This window comes from Aspergillus pseudodeflectus, assembly GCF_044049435.1.
Source record: "Aspergillus pseudodeflectus strain CBS 756.74 chromosome Unknown BJX68scaffold_3, whole genome shotgun sequence".
NCBI classification, from domain to species: Eukaryota; Fungi; Ascomycota; class Eurotiomycetes; order Eurotiales; family Aspergillaceae; genus Aspergillus; species Aspergillus pseudodeflectus.
This window is the reverse complement of record NW_027263779.1, coordinates 1,224,643-1,241,261: the sequence shown is the minus strand read 5'-3', so window position 1 is coordinate 1,241,261 and position 16,619 is coordinate 1,224,643. Positions and strand designations below refer to the sequence as shown.

The window sequence follows — 16,619 nt, the reverse complement described above, 5'->3', positions numbered from 1 at the left end:
CTTTAATAAACGCATCATCACGGGCATTCTGCCCGAGCGGCTGGCCTTTGATGGCATCGTCTGCACGGACTGGGGCGTTGTAACTGATAACACTATTCTCGGGCAGCACTTGCCCGCCCGCTCGTGGGGAGTTGAACACCTCACCCCCGTGCAGCGGATTGCCCTTGCGCTCGAAAGCGGCTGCGATCAATTCGGCGGCGAAGATTGCCCCGAGCTCCTCGTCCAGGCCGTCCGTGATGGTCTGGTCACCGAATCCCGTCTCGACGTCTCCGCCAAGCGCCTGCTGCGCGAGAAATTCACACTCGGCCTCTTCGACAATCCGTTTGTTGATGCCGAGGCTGCTGCATCCAAGGTCGCCACGGCCGAATCAACCGCCGCGGCCAGCGCAGCTCAACGCCGAGCATACACGCTGCTGAAAAACCAGGGAAACCTACTGCCGCTACAGTCTGCAGCGGGAGTCAAGGTCTACATCGAGGGCATCCCTGCCGACCAAGCAAAGCGGCGCGGTTTCACGGTTGTCAGCGACCCTAGCCAGGCGGACCTGCCAATGCTACGGCTACGCGCCCCCTACGAGGCGCGGTCGGGGGCCTTTGAAGTGCTCTTCCACGCTGGATCCCTTGAATTCTCCCAAGAAGAGCGGGACCGACAGTCCGCAATCCTCAAGACGGTGCCGCTATCTATCGTGGAAATCTACCTGGACCGGCCGGCGGTCATTGCGCACCTTGCCAGCTATGGCAGCTCGGCGGATGCGTTTCTCGACGTTGTACTGGGCATATACAGCGCCGAGGGGAAGCTACCGTTTGACTTGCCGTCGTCGATGGAGGCTGTACGAAATTCCAAGACTGACGTCCCTTGGGACACAAAAGATCCACTCTATCGTTTCGGGGAAGGGCTGGCGTATTCTTCCCCCACTCCAGCTTCACCATAGCCACTAACCTACACCTGCATGGAATTTAGAAGTTTATCTACGTAGCATTTGTTCTAAAAAAAAGGAATTCATGCATTTCTATTTGAACTCATGAACACGTTGGCTTTGAAAAAGGTCCATGTTCCATTCCGTAATCCATTCTTTGTCTGCGAGCTCCAGTCTGCGCCAAACACACAAACCTCACGATCAGCCAGCTAGGTATACGAGTTGAAGAGCAGCTCCATTATTGCGTCAGTAAGTTCCTGGTAAAGGCGGTTGGCCTGCGCGGCTGGTTCTGGAGAGGGGGCGGCGTTGCCCGGAATGCCTTGTATGATGTCTTCTACGAACAACCGAGACAAAAAGCCACCCGAGAGCTGAAAGCCGGGAGAAAAGAAAAATGTTAGACGTATGGATAATGGTGAGCCGTCCCTTCCTTCCCGACCAACCAGCCAGGCGATCATTGCAGGTCGGCGAGGGGGAGCGTTTGGGGTTCTGGGGCCGACCCGACGCCTATACATTCTTCCTGTCGTGCGCTATAGCTGGTTTCAGAGCGGTATGTTTTTTTAACTGCTTTCGTTCTGGATATGGCACCGCTAGAGCTAACATTTTCTGGATACTACAGAGAGGTAGCAACCAAATAAAAGAAGAAAAAAAGAGAGAAAAAGCAAAGATATATCCGGCTCATTGGATGGCAAGCAAGTTCCCGTCATCGAATAGTACCTATAATAAATGCATTCAGTTAACCATCAACGTATGTACAATGTCACTAAACGAGCCGCCCCCTCTAGGTCGCGTTTGGCCTCGCATCCCCCTCAAACGCCCCCTTCATATTTAGGTGCCCACCCCAGATGGTATACTCCTCCATCCTCTCGACAACATGGCGCTCCGGCGCATTCTGGTCATTCACCACATCCCCGTCCGTGTAGTGCTCGATCGTGAAACCGTCCGTGTCATACCAGTAGTCGAAGATTTGGCTTCCAAGCAAGTGTCGACCAACCCCCCACATCTGGGAATAACCGCGGCTCAAGAGATGATAATGGCCTTGTTGCTGCACGTCGAAGTCGTGGACCTCGAACGAGGCGTGGTGCGGGCCGGGGGACTTTTGCCCCGGGAAAAAGGCAAAGTGGAAGAAGGCGTGGTGGTCGCTGTAATGCGGGCCTAGATCAATGTGATAGAAGACGGCCATATCCTGCGCACACAAAAACAGATGATTAGCGATGACCAAGATGGTAGGCGTTGGTACGACTGGACTCGGCCAAGCTTACTTACTTCGGCTGGGTTAAAAGGGTTGGCCTGCACGTCCACGGCTCGCAGGTTGAAGTGTGTCATGTACCAGGAGCTAACAAGGCTGATATCGGCGGCCTTGTGCCCGAAGTGTCCTAGTTTATAGACCGGGGCCGGGCCCCTGGGGATCCGCTGAAAGGTGCCTCGGCGCGGCTTTGCGTCGTCATCCCGCTGCGCGTTGTTGAGGGCATTTGCGCCCTTTGGTGGCTGCCCATTCTCGACCACTTCATAGCCATAGATGACATTGATCGGAATATTCTCAGGGTCGAAGATGGTGACAACCTTGCCTCCTCCGGGGAAGTCACTATCCCGGATCGGACCCGCGCCTGGCAGTTTTGATGCACGCTCAAGGTCTTCCAGCGTTGCGGCTTCGAGGGAGCCTCCGAAAAAGATGGGACGGTCCGTTTGCTCTGAGATGTACAGCAGTGGCTGGTCGTTGTAGCCTCTGTAGAAGATGCGCGGCGGGTTTGACGTGCGAGAGCATTCGGTGAAGCCGAAGTCAATGAGGAACTGATGCGCCTGTTGAACCAGTTTAATACCTTCTCAATCTTATCCAACGGCGGTGGCACTTGTATTTACCATACCTTGTTCAGGTCCGTGTGTCCGTAGTGAACCCATCCAGGCCGAGTGACGTGCACACGTCCTGGGTTGGACTGCTTCCAGAGCTCAGAAGTGAGATCAACTCGCGCCATAGTATATCATGTGCTTTTTTTAAAATAAAATAAAATAAAATAAAATAATGATTCAGTCTGAGCAGGTGGCCCTTGATCAGACTTATGTATAGGGGTCGCCCATATGCCGCATGAACGAAAGTGGCTCGGGACGGAATGTGGACAGCCGGATGGCTGCTGCGGACAGGTAATGTGGAGCCGTAACTATCAGAATATGGGTTGGCAAAATTATACAACTGACATACTTACACCTAACCCTGATTGCATTGCCTGTTATTTGCACAATGCCGGCGTAGACTAATGCTTGTGCGCAGCCTAAGGTAAAGCAACGCGGAAAAAGCAGGCCAGTATACTCTGATTCACTTTATAGTGTTTGTGGATGCTTTATACTCTTAATAATCGTGGGGATTACCATATATTATTAGAGTGCAGAATATAATACCCAGTAATTTTGTGCCAGATAATATGTATTCCAGAGAATCTCTCAACACGCCATACTCTTCCCCTTCTCCACAGAAACTACCTTATTAGGCTAGGCCAGGCTTCCGACGCAGTCTCCATGCTTGGCGTGACGCGGATGTACAGTACATGACTCCAGTATACCGGGCGTATACCACGCTCGATCATCTGTCTTCGCCGGGTAGTGAATATCCAAATTCGCCCAGCCGTGAGTGCGCTGCAGCAGGCTTTCACCATCTCGTTGAATAGTGGTACTGATCGTGCCACCATGGATATGTAGCCGGCCCGCAGACCGAAGGGATCCTCGCCGATGGGATATGGAGGGACGGCAATCTTTACACGAAGGGAGGAGGCATATAGCCAAAGTTGTCCACCCAAACACAGTATTCAGCTCAGACCTCTCACCGAAAAAACTCCCGGAAACTCAATTCAGCCGGCGTGGGAATATGTCGCCAAGCTGGAATTTCCCTGACGAAGAGGGAATTGGAAGGATCCAAACACAGCACCAGGCGACAAGGCCTTCAATTCCGTCGGGCCTTCAAATTTAGCCTATTGTGGGCTGCATCAACGACTGATCCGGGAATTTGATTTTTGAATGGACAGTGTTGGGGTGCTTCCTTATTGAGCCGTTTGTCGAGGACGGGGAAAATCGTCAAGAGAGACGGTTTTCGGCCCCAAGATGCATCTGCTACGAACGGCCACTCTGCTCTCCGCTTGACCGCAACATCGGATCTTGTTGACCATGGTCATTGTGTCCCCAGCGCTCCTCTTACGTTGCGGAGAGGGGTCGTCACAGATCCCCCGCACCATGGCCGGCTGAATACTCCACAGAATTGCGGAGGCAAGCTCCATCCAGGCTAATGGTGAAGCTTGGGTAAATGTTCTTGGAAGGACGTATAAGAAGTCGTCCGTGACCACATCAACAAGGACCTGACCAATTAATTGACTGCTGTCTAGTTTGTTACGGCCAAAATGCGACTCAAGACCATCCTCCTCAGCCTCCTGGCTGCCATTCCGTCCGGTCTCGCTCGACATAACTCATACCTCAACCCCGTACTGCCGGGCTGGCACTCAGACCCATCCTGCACGCGCGTTGACGATACTTTTTTCTGCACCTCCACCTTTATCGCCTTTCCCGGGCTCCCCGTCTACGCCTCCAAGGATCTCATCAACTGGCGCCTCATCAGCCATGCTTGGAACCGCGAGTCCCAGCTGCCAGGTGTCAGCTGGGGCACTGTACTGCAGATGCACGGCATGTAGGCTCCAACTTTGCGGTTCCATGATGGCGAGTTCTTCCTTAATCTGCGAGTATATGGGTGCACCAGATGCCCCAGCGGATTCACTTGGTGTTATTTTTCGCACCAACAATCCATTTGATGATGCCTCCTGGAGCGACCCTGTTCTCTTTTACCCTAGTGCTATTGACCCGGACCTCTTCTGGGATGATGATGGCAAGGTCTATACCGCGACTCACGGTGTCCTTCTTCCGGAGCTCAACCTCGAGACCGGCGAGCTGAGCCAGCCCCCTATCTCGATCTGGAATGGCACTGGGGGGATCTGGCCCGAGGGCCCGCACCTCTACAAAAAGGACGGCTGGTACTACCTTCTCATTACCGAGGGTGGCACGGGGCCCGGTCATTCTGTCACTATTGCCCGCGCCTCGAGCATTCAGGGACCGTACGAAGCATACGGGGCGGACCCCGAGGGTATGGTAGCCTTCATAACCCATTTTAACTGGGAAGAGGGAGAGGAATCCAACAGGCTAATCTATAACGAGGTCATCACATTCTGCCCCGAGGCTCTGCAGGGTTTCGTGGAGGAGCCCCTTCGCACGTACCGCCGGTGGATTCTGGCAGACGACGAGACACATCTTGATATACTAGCCAGTGAGAGAATGGCGGTGAATCTTGTACATGAACTAAGTCATCTAGACACGGTTCTGGGCGGCCTGCGCTTTAGTGAGTGTTTTTTTGTTTCATGCCGCTTACTGGGGGGCACGCCCGCGCTGACCTCTTTTTCTCCAGCGGATGTAGAGTACCCCGATGGGCCCAACGGAAAGGCCTATGGTTTTGAGGGTATTCAATATCTCGACTCTGGTGATTCGCAGAATAATGCTGAGAGCTTTGCGTACTTTGTCACTGGTGACTATCCCTCCCATGACTGGCCCTTGAACCTTTAATGAGCTAATTGCTTCATTAGCTATGTTTCTGAACAATAATGACTTCCACAAGGGGTGGTCCGGTATGTTCTAACAGATTTGATCTCCGGCTACCGATTGTAGTGAATGTCTGGTTGCGCTATGGAAGAAGTTAAGCAGGGAGCTTGATAATTGAAACTAGAGTACAGAGTGCTAAATGACATCAACATGTTCCGCTTTAGCAATAGATCTGACAGTATCCGAGCACATCAAAAAGCGCAATTACCAGGATGTTCAGTATCAACGGCACCGAGCGAAATGCTAGGGAGCTCTTCAGGTTCTTAGACCAAAGTCTGCTGAACTGGAAGTCCATAACCCTGCCGACAACATAGTTTGCTCATACATGTTGTCCTCCACGGACATTACATGTGCCTTCGATTTATAGGGCAAATGTAAGCAATGTACCTGGTTATTGGTGCCCGCGCAACCACGCCAGCATGCGTAGATGGAGAGCTGGTGTAATCTGCTATGCCGATAGTACTGTAGCCGCGGCTCCCATTCCCCTTGCTTGATGTCGACCTCCTCCAAGGGTTTCCAATCAACGCTATCGCAATTTGGACGTGGGCCTGCTGCTCGCCGAAGTAGCTTTTGTTCCGCGACGTGGCTGAATATCTCTCGAGCAATGGTAGCGTCGAGCCATGGTCGGTCAGAGCTTTTCGAGATATAGTGGGTTGGCATTTGTTCCGCGAGTGGAGTATTGAGTTCCAGATATCGGAGGCTTGGGAACCATCCGAGGCTGTCAAGATGATTGACTGGCTAGCAGACGTGAACTAATGTTAGTGTTCGGATCTCAATTATCTTACTGTAGTGTTTCGGGCGGACTCACCATAGCCCCAGCAAAACACATGTCAATGCCGAGTCTTTCGAGCCCCGGTACCTGGCGGGACAAGTCCTCAAGCTCATCAGGCGAAAACAGACATCCTCTATAATATGAGCCCTCGCGAGCCTGTGGAGGAAGCTCTCCTGTGTTTCGTTGGAGAATGCGGTGTGAGTGTAGGCCCTTATGGTCTGTATGTCGGAAGCGCAAATGCCGGATAGAGCTACCGTGATGGCGAGCGACAGAGTAGAGGACATCCTTTGGGAGGTCATACGCCATGAATTCTGCTAGGCCATGGATCTGGGATACCAGTGCATTAAGGGCTTTGCTTATTTTAGGACCGGTGATCATTGGGTTTGACTCGTCACTAATCCGGACGGAGAGTGACTTCAGGCTCGTCAAACTATCTAAGCTTGATAGACGATCAATCAGTTCGCACAAATCCATTGATCCATCCAGCGCCAAACGCTGCAGGCTAGAGCAACCAGATAAACATTGTGCCCAACCGGCTGCTTGACGGCGATCGAAGCAGAAATTTGTCAGAGAAAAGTCCTGAAGAGTGGGCGGCAGAGCGCTGCCAGCGGCCAACTCGAATATCGGCCTTGACCCTCTGCGAGGACCTGAATGATGCTTTAAAATGAGTCGCTTGAGATTGGGTAGGGAAAGAAGAACATCCCGCAATGTGTCACAGTTGATTTTTGCACCTCCTGCCCGGTCTGGTCTAAAAGTAAGACTCAGCGATATGATATTCGGCGCGGCTGTAACATTTTGCTCAAGTATGTCGATCGGAGGGCCTTCATAGTAAAAGGAAGGGGGAGATCTCCTCTTTTTGAGATTAGAAAAGAGATTAGGAGGAAATGGCAATAGCCGCCATCTGCCACATCAATGTCAGCTTCCTTACAGGCTGGGTAGCCAGAAACTATACCTGATGATCTCAACATTTGGTAAACTCTGTACAAATTTGCCGATACCTCCAAGGTACTCGTCTCTGAAGCTGGAGCCGTACGAAACAATCAAAGACCGTGCATGGTGATATACTCTGCTTTCAGAGCTTTGTTGAATGCGGTCCAGCAGTTTTTGAATACGAATGGTGGCTTCTTCCTCGGGAAATTGGATATATAGGGTCTGAAAGAGGAGAGGTGATATGGCATTGTTTAATGCTCTACAGGATTGGCTGAGGGCTTGGAGGCTTGACCAGAAATCCCAGCAGAGCTTTCATAACACACCATTAGTCAACGTTGCAGGTCATTCAGATTGCCTAGTAAAAACAGATGATCTCACATAGTCAAATACGTGGACCCAAATTTCAACAGGTAGGCATTCGACAGCATTGCTAGTATTAGAGGGCGACATGACCAGAGAGTCTCTGCTGATCGAAGCGAGTTAGAATTACGGGGGAAAAGAAAGGTTAGGGGGATTGCCCCCCATACCTAACCTTGGACGCAATGACCATGTGATAGATGAGGGTCAGTACCCGCACCGCGTAATCTCGCTAATATGAGCAGGGGTTTTACTGGTTGTGTGTACAAGGTCTATACTACAAAAGCTTCAATACTAAAACGCCGTGACGTTTCGGGCTAGTAACGGCCCTGACCTCGAGGCTCGAGATGAGAGCCGGTCTTAGAAAACAGAACATAATAATTCTTCCATCTAGAGACAATTTCCTGTCACTATAGGGATTCTAAAATGCCTGTAACCGGCTTGCATGTACCTAGGTAGCCTCGAACACCATCTCTACTAAGAATTGGCCTCTATCTAGGTCCTTCATAGATTGCAGGGTTCGTTATGAGGCCTAGTAACCTCTTGCCCAAATCGCCGGTTGAGTATATGATCTGCCTGAAGATTATAAAGTATAATACAACTCTTTATAAAAAGCTTAAGACTTCAAATAGAGGAGTAAGATATATTAGTATTAAAGATATTATTAGTTGCACCAAAAACCTTCTTTCTATCGGCGCCGAATATTCCGGCGGACTCTTGGCGCCCGCGGATGCGCATGTTTCAAAAAAATATATTTTAATTTAGTAGGCACTCTTGGTCCATGTCCTGAGAGGACCCAGTATAAAAATAAGAAAAGCAGAATTCGTGCCGAGTAGAGCAACAGTTGAAAATGGCTTGAGGGATCCGGTGTTCCCCGAGTACATGTTTACAAAAATCTAGGACAGGAGGCGAGCTCCATGGGGATTTGATGGTTGATGTGGCAGCGCAACTGCTGCACACGGAATTTTACCTGTATAAGCACGAAATAACCACACAATCTATGGTAGGCTGTGAGCAATACAGTTTACCCCCATCAGTGGGAGATTATGTCGACTTTGTTAGAACGGCAGAGCCTTCTCATCGTCGCCCAAGACAGGCAAGGAGTTCTTGCAACCGGAAATACCACCTGGAGGAATGTGTCTCCATTACACAGAGATTGAAGACAAGATAGTCTCATCACTCAAACCTCCTTCCACCCAAAGGGCGATCATCAGGCGGAGGACACTGCTTTGCCTGCTGGCTGTGACGAACAAATAACACCTGACTGTCTCCGGGCCCTCTACAGCATCCCGGTGGGCGACACAACGCATCTAGCTAACTCCTTGGGGATTGTCCACTATGGATGGATGGAATACACGGAGGCAGCCAATGGCGGCCTCTCTCTACGGTACAAACCACGCCCGGTTTTTTTTCCCCATTCGCTTTCCCCCCCTGTCTTTTCCGTATAACGTTTGATGCCATCCATTCCGCAACATCTAATACTGAAGTTCAGTAAACTTCCAACCATAAAGTCAACGTCTATGGTCGCTCGGATCGCGTCTTATCACGCCATGTGGGGTAGTTTTTTATACAGATAACGGCGCCGGTTCCTCAGAGAATCGCATAGCTTTCAGGTTCACAATTCTATTCTTACCCTTCTCCCCGCACCGCAGGACCTCTACAACACATCCTGCCTTGCATCTTGAACATGGCAGAAATTGACGAAGCTCCATCCCTTCTCCTCTCGGAGCAGCCAGGGACAGAGCACGGCGCCGTTGACGGTTTCCCGGTCGCTGAGCCTTGCTTTGGCAGAGTTCTGGAGGAGATTATGTGGCTAGAATATCATGCTTTGCTTGCATATTAGCTATTAGTGGGCTGCGGTAGGTTCCTGCTGTCTAATGCTACTTAGACTCGTTAAATTCCTCTTTACTTGTAGTGGTTGCATTAATTTTTATCCATACAGTAGCTCTATTACGTTAGTTTAACCACTTGCTGAAAGTCTCTTTATGTATAGAGTCCCGTATGGTACCTCTAGAGTACTTCTTTGTATTCTGGACTCTACCAGGGACAGTGGTTCTGGTATCCTATAGGTTCTTATTAGCACATTAAACTAGTTTTATAGCTAAGGTATGTTACACTGGTTGGCATTTTAGAGTGTTCTATCTTTGTTTATTGCTAAATTATTTCTATTTATATGCTTACAATGTTCACTCTCTTATTGTTACCAGTATTATTGGCATTCCTGATAGTTATTATACCTCCTGGAGCCGTACATACCTTACGGCCCAACCAACAATAGCGGGTTTATCCCGAAAATATAGTGTACAGATAAAGACAGCGAGAGGTATATGAAAACGTAGAGAAAAACAAATAATGATTCCTCGATCAGTAGCTGATCCTTCCCAAACTTTTTGTGGCCGGCTCGAATCGACCCATTGGAAGCAAGGTATGCGACAGGGGCAGGTTGGTCTGGCGAGCTATGTAAAGGAAATCCTCTATAATTGACGGTAGAAGGCATTTTGATTAACCTGAAATTGTATATCAGCACAAGGACTTCATTTGGAGCAAGATTATTACTCACCAAGGTAGGTGATTCTATGTGTGACGAAGGAGCGGTGTGGGAAATGACCAAATGCTGCACACAGGGGTGGTAGGACTGAAAATATAACTTTTTATAAATCCAGATTTATTCTCTTGCACTGCTGCGCTGCTGGCGCAGAACATATTTCAAACGACAGAATAATTCTCTGCACCTGTGTTGATTCTTTTCACAGAAGAAGATGAACCATGGGACATTGTCAATCTTGCAAGTGTCAAGGTTATCAAGGTTACATCTCAAGCTGCTTGCGGAAACCAGGCGGCTGGTGGGAAAGGAAAGCTTAAACATACCATGCAAAATATGATATATCATGACTTCACTCATTTTCCACGCTAAATCTCTTTTCTTCCAATGCCTGGGATGTACATGGTGACTTAAGGCCTTCTCATGTCGCGATCAATTGATCTTGCAGTGCAATCATGCAGGATTCAAGAGAAAAGGCAACAGTTCCTGAGCAACGGGAAGGGATCCATGGTACAAATGGTATTTCTGACAGCTTTTTGAATATCCCTCGGGCATATAACTTACTAACATCTGAAGATTCAGGAGACTGGCAGCCAAAGAAACAGGACTATCACATCCTGGGTTCTCTCGCACTTGTTTCTCTTGTTGTGGCCCTTGATTCCACAATTCTAATAACTTCCTTGCCAGCAATGTCCCGCGATTTAGGTGGAACAGCAACTGAAGCCTTCTGGGCTGCTACGTCCTATCTCTTAACCTACGCAGTACTTCAGCCTGTAATAGCAAGTCTTTCTGGTGTCTTTGGCCGTCGCAAGAGCCTTTTTGTTTCCGTCCTGCTGTTCGCTATTGGCTCACTAATAGCCTGTCTCGCAAAGAATTTTGCCTGTCTGCTAGCCGGGCGCACCATCCAAGGCATCAGAGGTGGCGGAGTCATGGTTCTCGTCCTTGTTATCGCGACGGACGTGATCCCTCTACGGTGCCTACCGAAATATCAGGGCATTGTGCAGATTGCATGGGCTATTGGAACCATGAGTGGGCCACTAATTGGAGGAGTATTTGCACAATTGACAACATGGCGCTGGGTTTTCTACATTAACTTTCCTATCTGTGGAATTGGCCTACTGCTCGTCCTGTTCACGATCCCAAAGGGCGTACTTGCTGGTACAGCAAAGGGGGGTGCAGCCATGTTGGTAGCCAGCTTTACTACTTTTCTGGTTGCTATCACCCTTGGCGGCACAACGTTTCCTTGGGGGACAGTCCATATTATACTTCCTTTAGTGATTGGAATTCTGGGTATTGCTGCAACATTTGTCTGGGAGCTTCTGGGTGCACGAGCACCAATCCTACCGCCGTCCTTGTTTCGACGGCGCTTCAGTACGGTTCCTTATATTTGTGCGTTTATTCAAGGGTTTCTGGTCTGTTGCTACCATTCTGAATTCCTGGAAAGTTCACTGACCTGGATAGCTCCTGGGTACATTCTATTACTTTGCGCTCTACCCCAATGCTGTCAAACGTCTCACCTCTATCCTAACCGGCAGCGCCCTGTTGACTGCAACAGTCAGTTTATCCCCGCCAGCATTATATCCGGAATCCTTGTTACCAAGTGCGGGCACCTAAGATTGTTTATCGTCATCGGCTGGGCTCTGACCATTCTCGCCACCGGTTTACTGTCACTTTGTAACAGGGAAACAGCCACTGATGGATTTGGTTTCTCATTATCACCGGTGCAGGCCACGGAATCCTCGTTGTCGGCCATGTGTACGCTGCCCAGGCGAATGTATCCTCCGACGATGCCGCAAACGCTACTGCCTTCTGTTGCTTCACCAGAAGCATTGGCTTCTGCGCGGGTGTAGCAATTGGGGGATCAATCGTTCAGAATATCTTGACGGTTAAACTGAAGAATAGATGGTTGTCGGGGTCTATCGCAACAGATGCTGTGAGTTATGCGGGGATGCTGAGATCGCTTCCAGCTGATGAACCGACGACGATTGTTCTTATGGAGGTGTTTAGCGACAGCTTCCAGGTGTTGGCACTTGCATTGACAGGTATTGCTGGTCTAGGTGGTGTTCTGAGTTTAATGGTGCCGAGATATGTTTCCGGGTTTAGGGCATCGAGACACGGGGAGGTGTAACTTGATTGTTGTTCTATATGCCCTTCGAAGCCGCGTAGTTCCGTTATGGACTTTTATACGTGAACAATAGACGCTACCGGGGCAGGATTGTTGCATTATACACACTTAATCCACTTAGCCCCTATGAGTTCGAGGTCAGTCTAGTCTATGGGTTTCCGTGGAACCAGATGCTATTTGCTTGATAGGACCTGTGCACGAGCGTCGGGTTCATAATGGAATAGGAGAAAGTCAACATTCAACTATAATACCAGTTATCTGCTTCATCTCCCTTCTTGTGCCACCTTGAAAAGGTCTAGCAGGACGCGGGTTTCAATCGGACCTTAAAACGTTTAATCTTGAAGTGGATGGCCTCCCACCATCGAACCCATTGTTATTTGCCCCATCACAGCCCACTCGACCACCGCGCCCGACCCACAGCCCTAGTCGACGATGCCCTGTATCGCTTCCCGATAGCGCCTGCGTCGTAGATGCGGTTTTGTTGGCCTTGACTGCGGCGGCTGCCTACCTGGATGGAAGGCATCCTAGCTGCGCCGCTCGAAACCCTCTCTCTTGGCGACAGGTCTTGGCTAACCGCGAGCCAGGCGGGCATCGCGTATTTTGTTAGATATTTAATGGGTAGGACTGCTCTATAAGTACTGTGTCGCCTACCCTACCATACACCGACTCTTTCTTCTACTCGCTAGCCGCAGATCAGTTTTAAAAATCTACCCTCCAGAGCGGTCAGGCCGACACTCTTGACCCCATGCTCTACAAGACCTATAGCCTAGACGGCGGAATCCCGCTTCGTGTCCATGCGGACCCCGAGAAGAGAGAGAACGCTGGTTCATTGCGGGCCGAGCTTGACTGGAACCACTGTAGGATTAATAAGGCCTACAAAGGCAGCGTAAGGGAGATATTCTCTAAATCTCTTTAGTATTCTTCTATAAATCCATGTGATTATATAGGCTTTATAAGTAGTTCTAACTTTTTTTATCGATAGGGTTATAGTCACGTGGTAGGGAGTAGGATAAGGGAATATAGAATAATACAAAATTATTTGATAAAAGTAGGAAAAGCCCATTCTAATAATTCTAGGCTTAAAAGAAACACACGTGGATTCTAATATACTATCCTGTTACTCACCCTTCTTACCTCTACTCACATTGGTAGTAATATTCTCACTATACTTTTACTATATTCTCACCCGACTCACCTGTAGTCACCCATGATTTAGAGTCTGTTACCTATAAAGCAGCAACACAATCAAGGCTCTTTTCACTTCTAACCACGTTTATAACGGGGGCTTAAGTAAGGTTGAGTGGACGGTAAGCCCTGTTATCCACACCCTGTGGTTGTATGTGTATGGAAAATAGAAGGAAGGATTTATAAGGAGAAGATCCCGAGGGCATCCAGGTAGGCGGAAAAAGCCTTTAATACAGAAGCTCCCTATCGTGGACCCCGAGCTAGATTAGGAGGGCCTCTCTCCACGACTTCCACGTGTCAAGCATGGACAGTGGCCGCACTTACCTCTGCCTGCTCTATTGTTTTTACATGTCCTGACGTACTGCATTACAACTTGACTAGGAACAAAGTGCTGTTAACAACTAAACAAGAAAGCCGTGTCTGTAGTTTAGCTAGCTGCATAGTCGGCCCCAATAGAAATAAATCAAGTTAAAACCACAGATGTCTTAAATATCAGGCCAAATAAACTACATCGCCGTCCATGCATACGGCCGTCCAGTACGGAGAAAAGGCAGGAAACCTTCACCTAAGAAACCACCCCTCGGCTGCGATCCAATGGATCCGCCCATTTGTCCGCCCAGTCAAACACACTCTGGTAGTCGCGGCAAACACGTTCCTGCCCCCACCCGTCGGTCGCTCGCGTGTCCCGGTCCAGTACCTCGAGGTTCGTATCCGCGGCGCACATGATCGTCTGCCGGAGGTAGTCGAAGCAATGCCGTACGTGGCTCGGTTCCATGAGGATGCCCGTGTTGTTGAGCCGGGGGTCGTCGGTGTCGGCCTTGAAGGCTGGTCGGAGGGCTGGGTCGGCGGCTTCAGTTGCAGCGTAGTAGGCGGCGAGGATTGCGTGCTGGATGAGAGGGTGTGAATTTTGTATAGTGGTGAACGGGGAAGGGGGAAGGAATGGAGAGATGGAGGTAACAAACCAGGCAATGCAGTTGGTGGAAGACAGTGAGCGTTGAGACGGCGGGAGCAAGCTCAGGATGCTGCACAAAGCCGCGGCCAACTATGTGTTCAGTCATACAACGTCAGGATCATGCTCGAGTCGTGGTCTGACTGGGCTGGGTCTGTAGAGTGGGTGAACCTACCTGGTACAAGATCACCCAAAGCCTGCTCTGCCTCTGCATCTGGTCGCTGTGTAAAGGTCAGATTATGGTATAATGCCGTGTGGACCGTTCCTGCTGGTACTGTGAAGCCCACGGTGACATGGTCAGTATCAGACAAGTTGGAGTATATTGAAAGAACTTTACATAGAAGGCCGCCTTTCCATTGCGGCTGCGGCGTCTTTGCCTCCCCGATAACGAACCCTAGGAGGAATGCTATGGCGAAGAGCGCGATTATTTGGACGACGTAGAGGGCCGTTCGTTTCCGCGAAGGGGACTTTGCTTCAGAGCAGCTAGGGCCTAGATGCTCATCGTGCTCACCAATGTTGTACTTTGCTTCTTCTAAATCTGAAGAAGCTCGGTGCAGACCTGAATAAGGTCAGCGGTTCACTCGCGAAGAAACTCGGGCCGCTATACTGTAGGACATCATATCCATGTCGCCCAGGAGCGGCACCTTCTTCGTAGACGACCCGTCTCCGTCGCAAAAGGGAGCCATCTGGACTTAGTACGGTAGTACGATCAGGTGGAAAAAAGCTTAGCTCGGGATATTTTAGCAAACAGGACGAATCTCGGTGTAAAAGATCAAGCATATGCGGAGGCGTTAACCAAGCAAGCAAACAAACAAAGAAACCGACGCCAGTCCAACTGTGTCACCCTTTGTCCATCTACTCAACGCTTTGCTCGACGATCCACCTTCCAGTCCAGGACAAATCGGTAATGCGCGGTTTGGAGCTAATTTCTTACTTCCGTATCTTGCGGGCGCAGATCGCGTCATCGGCAGTTCCAACAAAGAAATATGCCACTGCCGGGTGCCCGTCCCAGAACACGTCAAAAGTGAAACGTGTGGCACCTCCAACATTCATCCCTGGTTCCAGCCACGTCTTCGTCTTCTGTGACTGATACGCCACGTTCAGAGTGGCACCATTGGTAGTCAGTAGCCTTGTCATATCCGCTACTCAGACTCACCAGCAAAGCAGCAATATAACATTGCGGCTGCGAAAGCAACAGAGGTTAAACAAGTAGTGCAGCTCCTACAAAATATATATTCAAATAAATGGTCATCCAAACAGACAGCAAATGGCACATCATCATCACTTTAAGCCCGCCAATTGATTCGAGTTAGAGCCTAATTGATAGCCCCAACGGACCCCTTATGGTGCGGAGCATGGACAGTATAACTCCACGATTGGTCATAGTTAACTATAAGCCGTCTACTACTAATGGCCCTTGGAGGGCTCCGGACAAGATTTAAACGCACAGAGAGTTAGAGAAAGTGGTTTCGGGAAGATGACTCGCATTTCAACTGTCTCTCCTCTCCCAGCTACGCAGAAAAGTGGCACATACATAACCGTTTGATATATACACCATCATAAGGGTATCATGATGGAGCATTATAGACATGACATATGTGATTGTGAAACTATGCAGCTGCCTCCTATACTTCACATGTCTTCAAATGATGGTCTAGCTACAACCGGGTTCGGGCCTCATGTATCGCCAATTGTTATGGACATTCTCGCTTCCAGCAGGCGGAATTTGTAGGCCCTAACGATATTAGACAGGAGGGTCATCGTTCTAATGTCCCTGTGCCCGCCCAGGGTTATGCGATCATACTCTGGCGAGGCTTGAGCTAGACTCAAGAGGAGACAGACGGATGTCTCGGACTGCTCGTCGAGCGCCGAGTGGGCGTTCTAGATAAAGGCCTGAATCTCCTTTTATCTTGCTTTTAGCAGGTTAGTATTTCTCCATGCTAGTTGATTCCTAAGGATATTATCGTAATTTATTAGGTAGAGGTCTATATAGTCTTATCTTACTATTATTAGTTTTAAGCTTACCCATGGCTTTATATCTAGGAAAGGTTATTAGTTATAGGACTAGGGGTAGCCCAGGGTATCTACTAAAAGAAAATAATCTATACCCTGTTAGGTCTCGTGGAGTATTATAGGGAAATTTCTTAAGCATTACCTAATTAAGCAAGAAGAGCTCCTAAGTTAGATTAACTATTATTTATACATTTTTTAACAACGCATTGC

At 49.4% G+C, this 16,619-nt stretch overlaps 5 protein-coding genes across 5 annotated transcripts; 2 read left to right on the top strand and 3 right to left on the bottom strand.

Annotated features, from left to right (window-relative positions):
• The first annotated feature begins 414 nt into the window (after positions 1-414).
• On the top strand, positions 415-1,000 carry BJX68DRAFT_226598 (uncharacterized protein). The gene has a single exon (XM_071038536.1). The coding sequence runs from the start codon at positions 548-550 to the stop codon at positions 926-928; it is 381 nt and encodes a 126-aa protein (XP_070904580.1). The 5' UTR covers positions 415-547; the 3' UTR covers positions 929-1,000.
• Positions 1,001-1,159: 159 nt separating this feature from the next.
• BJX68DRAFT_276875 (Glyoxalase/Bleomycin resistance protein/Dihydroxybiphenyl dioxygenase) lies at positions 1,160-2,892 on the bottom strand (the record flags this gene model as incomplete). The annotated part of the gene is made up of 4 exons (XM_071048212.1): positions 2,776-2,892; positions 2,177-2,710; positions 1,751-2,096; positions 1,160-1,188 (listed from the first exon to the last, which is right to left on the bottom strand). Exons 1-4 carry the CDS (start codon positions 2,881-2,883, stop codon positions 1,160-1,162), a joined length of 1,017 nt encoding a protein of 338 aa, XP_070904579.1. The 5' UTR covers positions 2,884-2,892.
• Positions 2,893-5,244: 2,352 nt separating this feature from the next.
• Positions 5,245-7,788, bottom strand: BJX68DRAFT_252493 (F-box protein; the record flags this gene model as incomplete). The annotated part of the gene is made up of 9 exons (XM_071042579.1): positions 5,245-5,382; positions 5,453-5,520; positions 5,745-5,798; position 5,835; positions 5,924-6,274; positions 6,345-7,209; positions 7,261-7,547; positions 7,617-7,704; positions 7,766-7,788. The coding sequence occupies 9 exons, from the start codon at positions 7,786-7,788 to the stop codon at positions 5,245-5,247; spliced, it is 1,875 nt and encodes a 624-aa protein (XP_070904578.1).
• A 2,804-nt stretch (positions 7,789-10,592) lies between these two features.
• Positions 10,593-12,265, top strand: BJX68DRAFT_252475 (MFS general substrate transporter; the record flags this gene model as incomplete). Its single annotated transcript, XM_071042574.1, has 4 exons — positions 10,593-10,647; positions 10,720-11,549; positions 11,697-11,811; positions 11,865-12,265. 4 exons carry the CDS (start codon positions 10,593-10,595, stop codon positions 12,263-12,265), a joined length of 1,401 nt encoding a protein of 466 aa, XP_070904577.1.
• A 1,747-nt stretch (positions 12,266-14,012) lies between these two features.
• BJX68DRAFT_262065 (uncharacterized protein) lies at positions 14,013-15,082 on the bottom strand (the record flags this gene model as incomplete). The annotated part of the gene is made up of 4 exons (XM_071044353.1): positions 14,013-14,333; positions 14,410-14,489; positions 14,572-14,955; positions 15,004-15,082. 4 exons carry the CDS (start codon positions 15,080-15,082, stop codon positions 14,013-14,015), a joined length of 864 nt encoding a protein of 287 aa, XP_070904576.1.
• Positions 15,083-16,619: the final 1,537 nt, after the last annotated feature.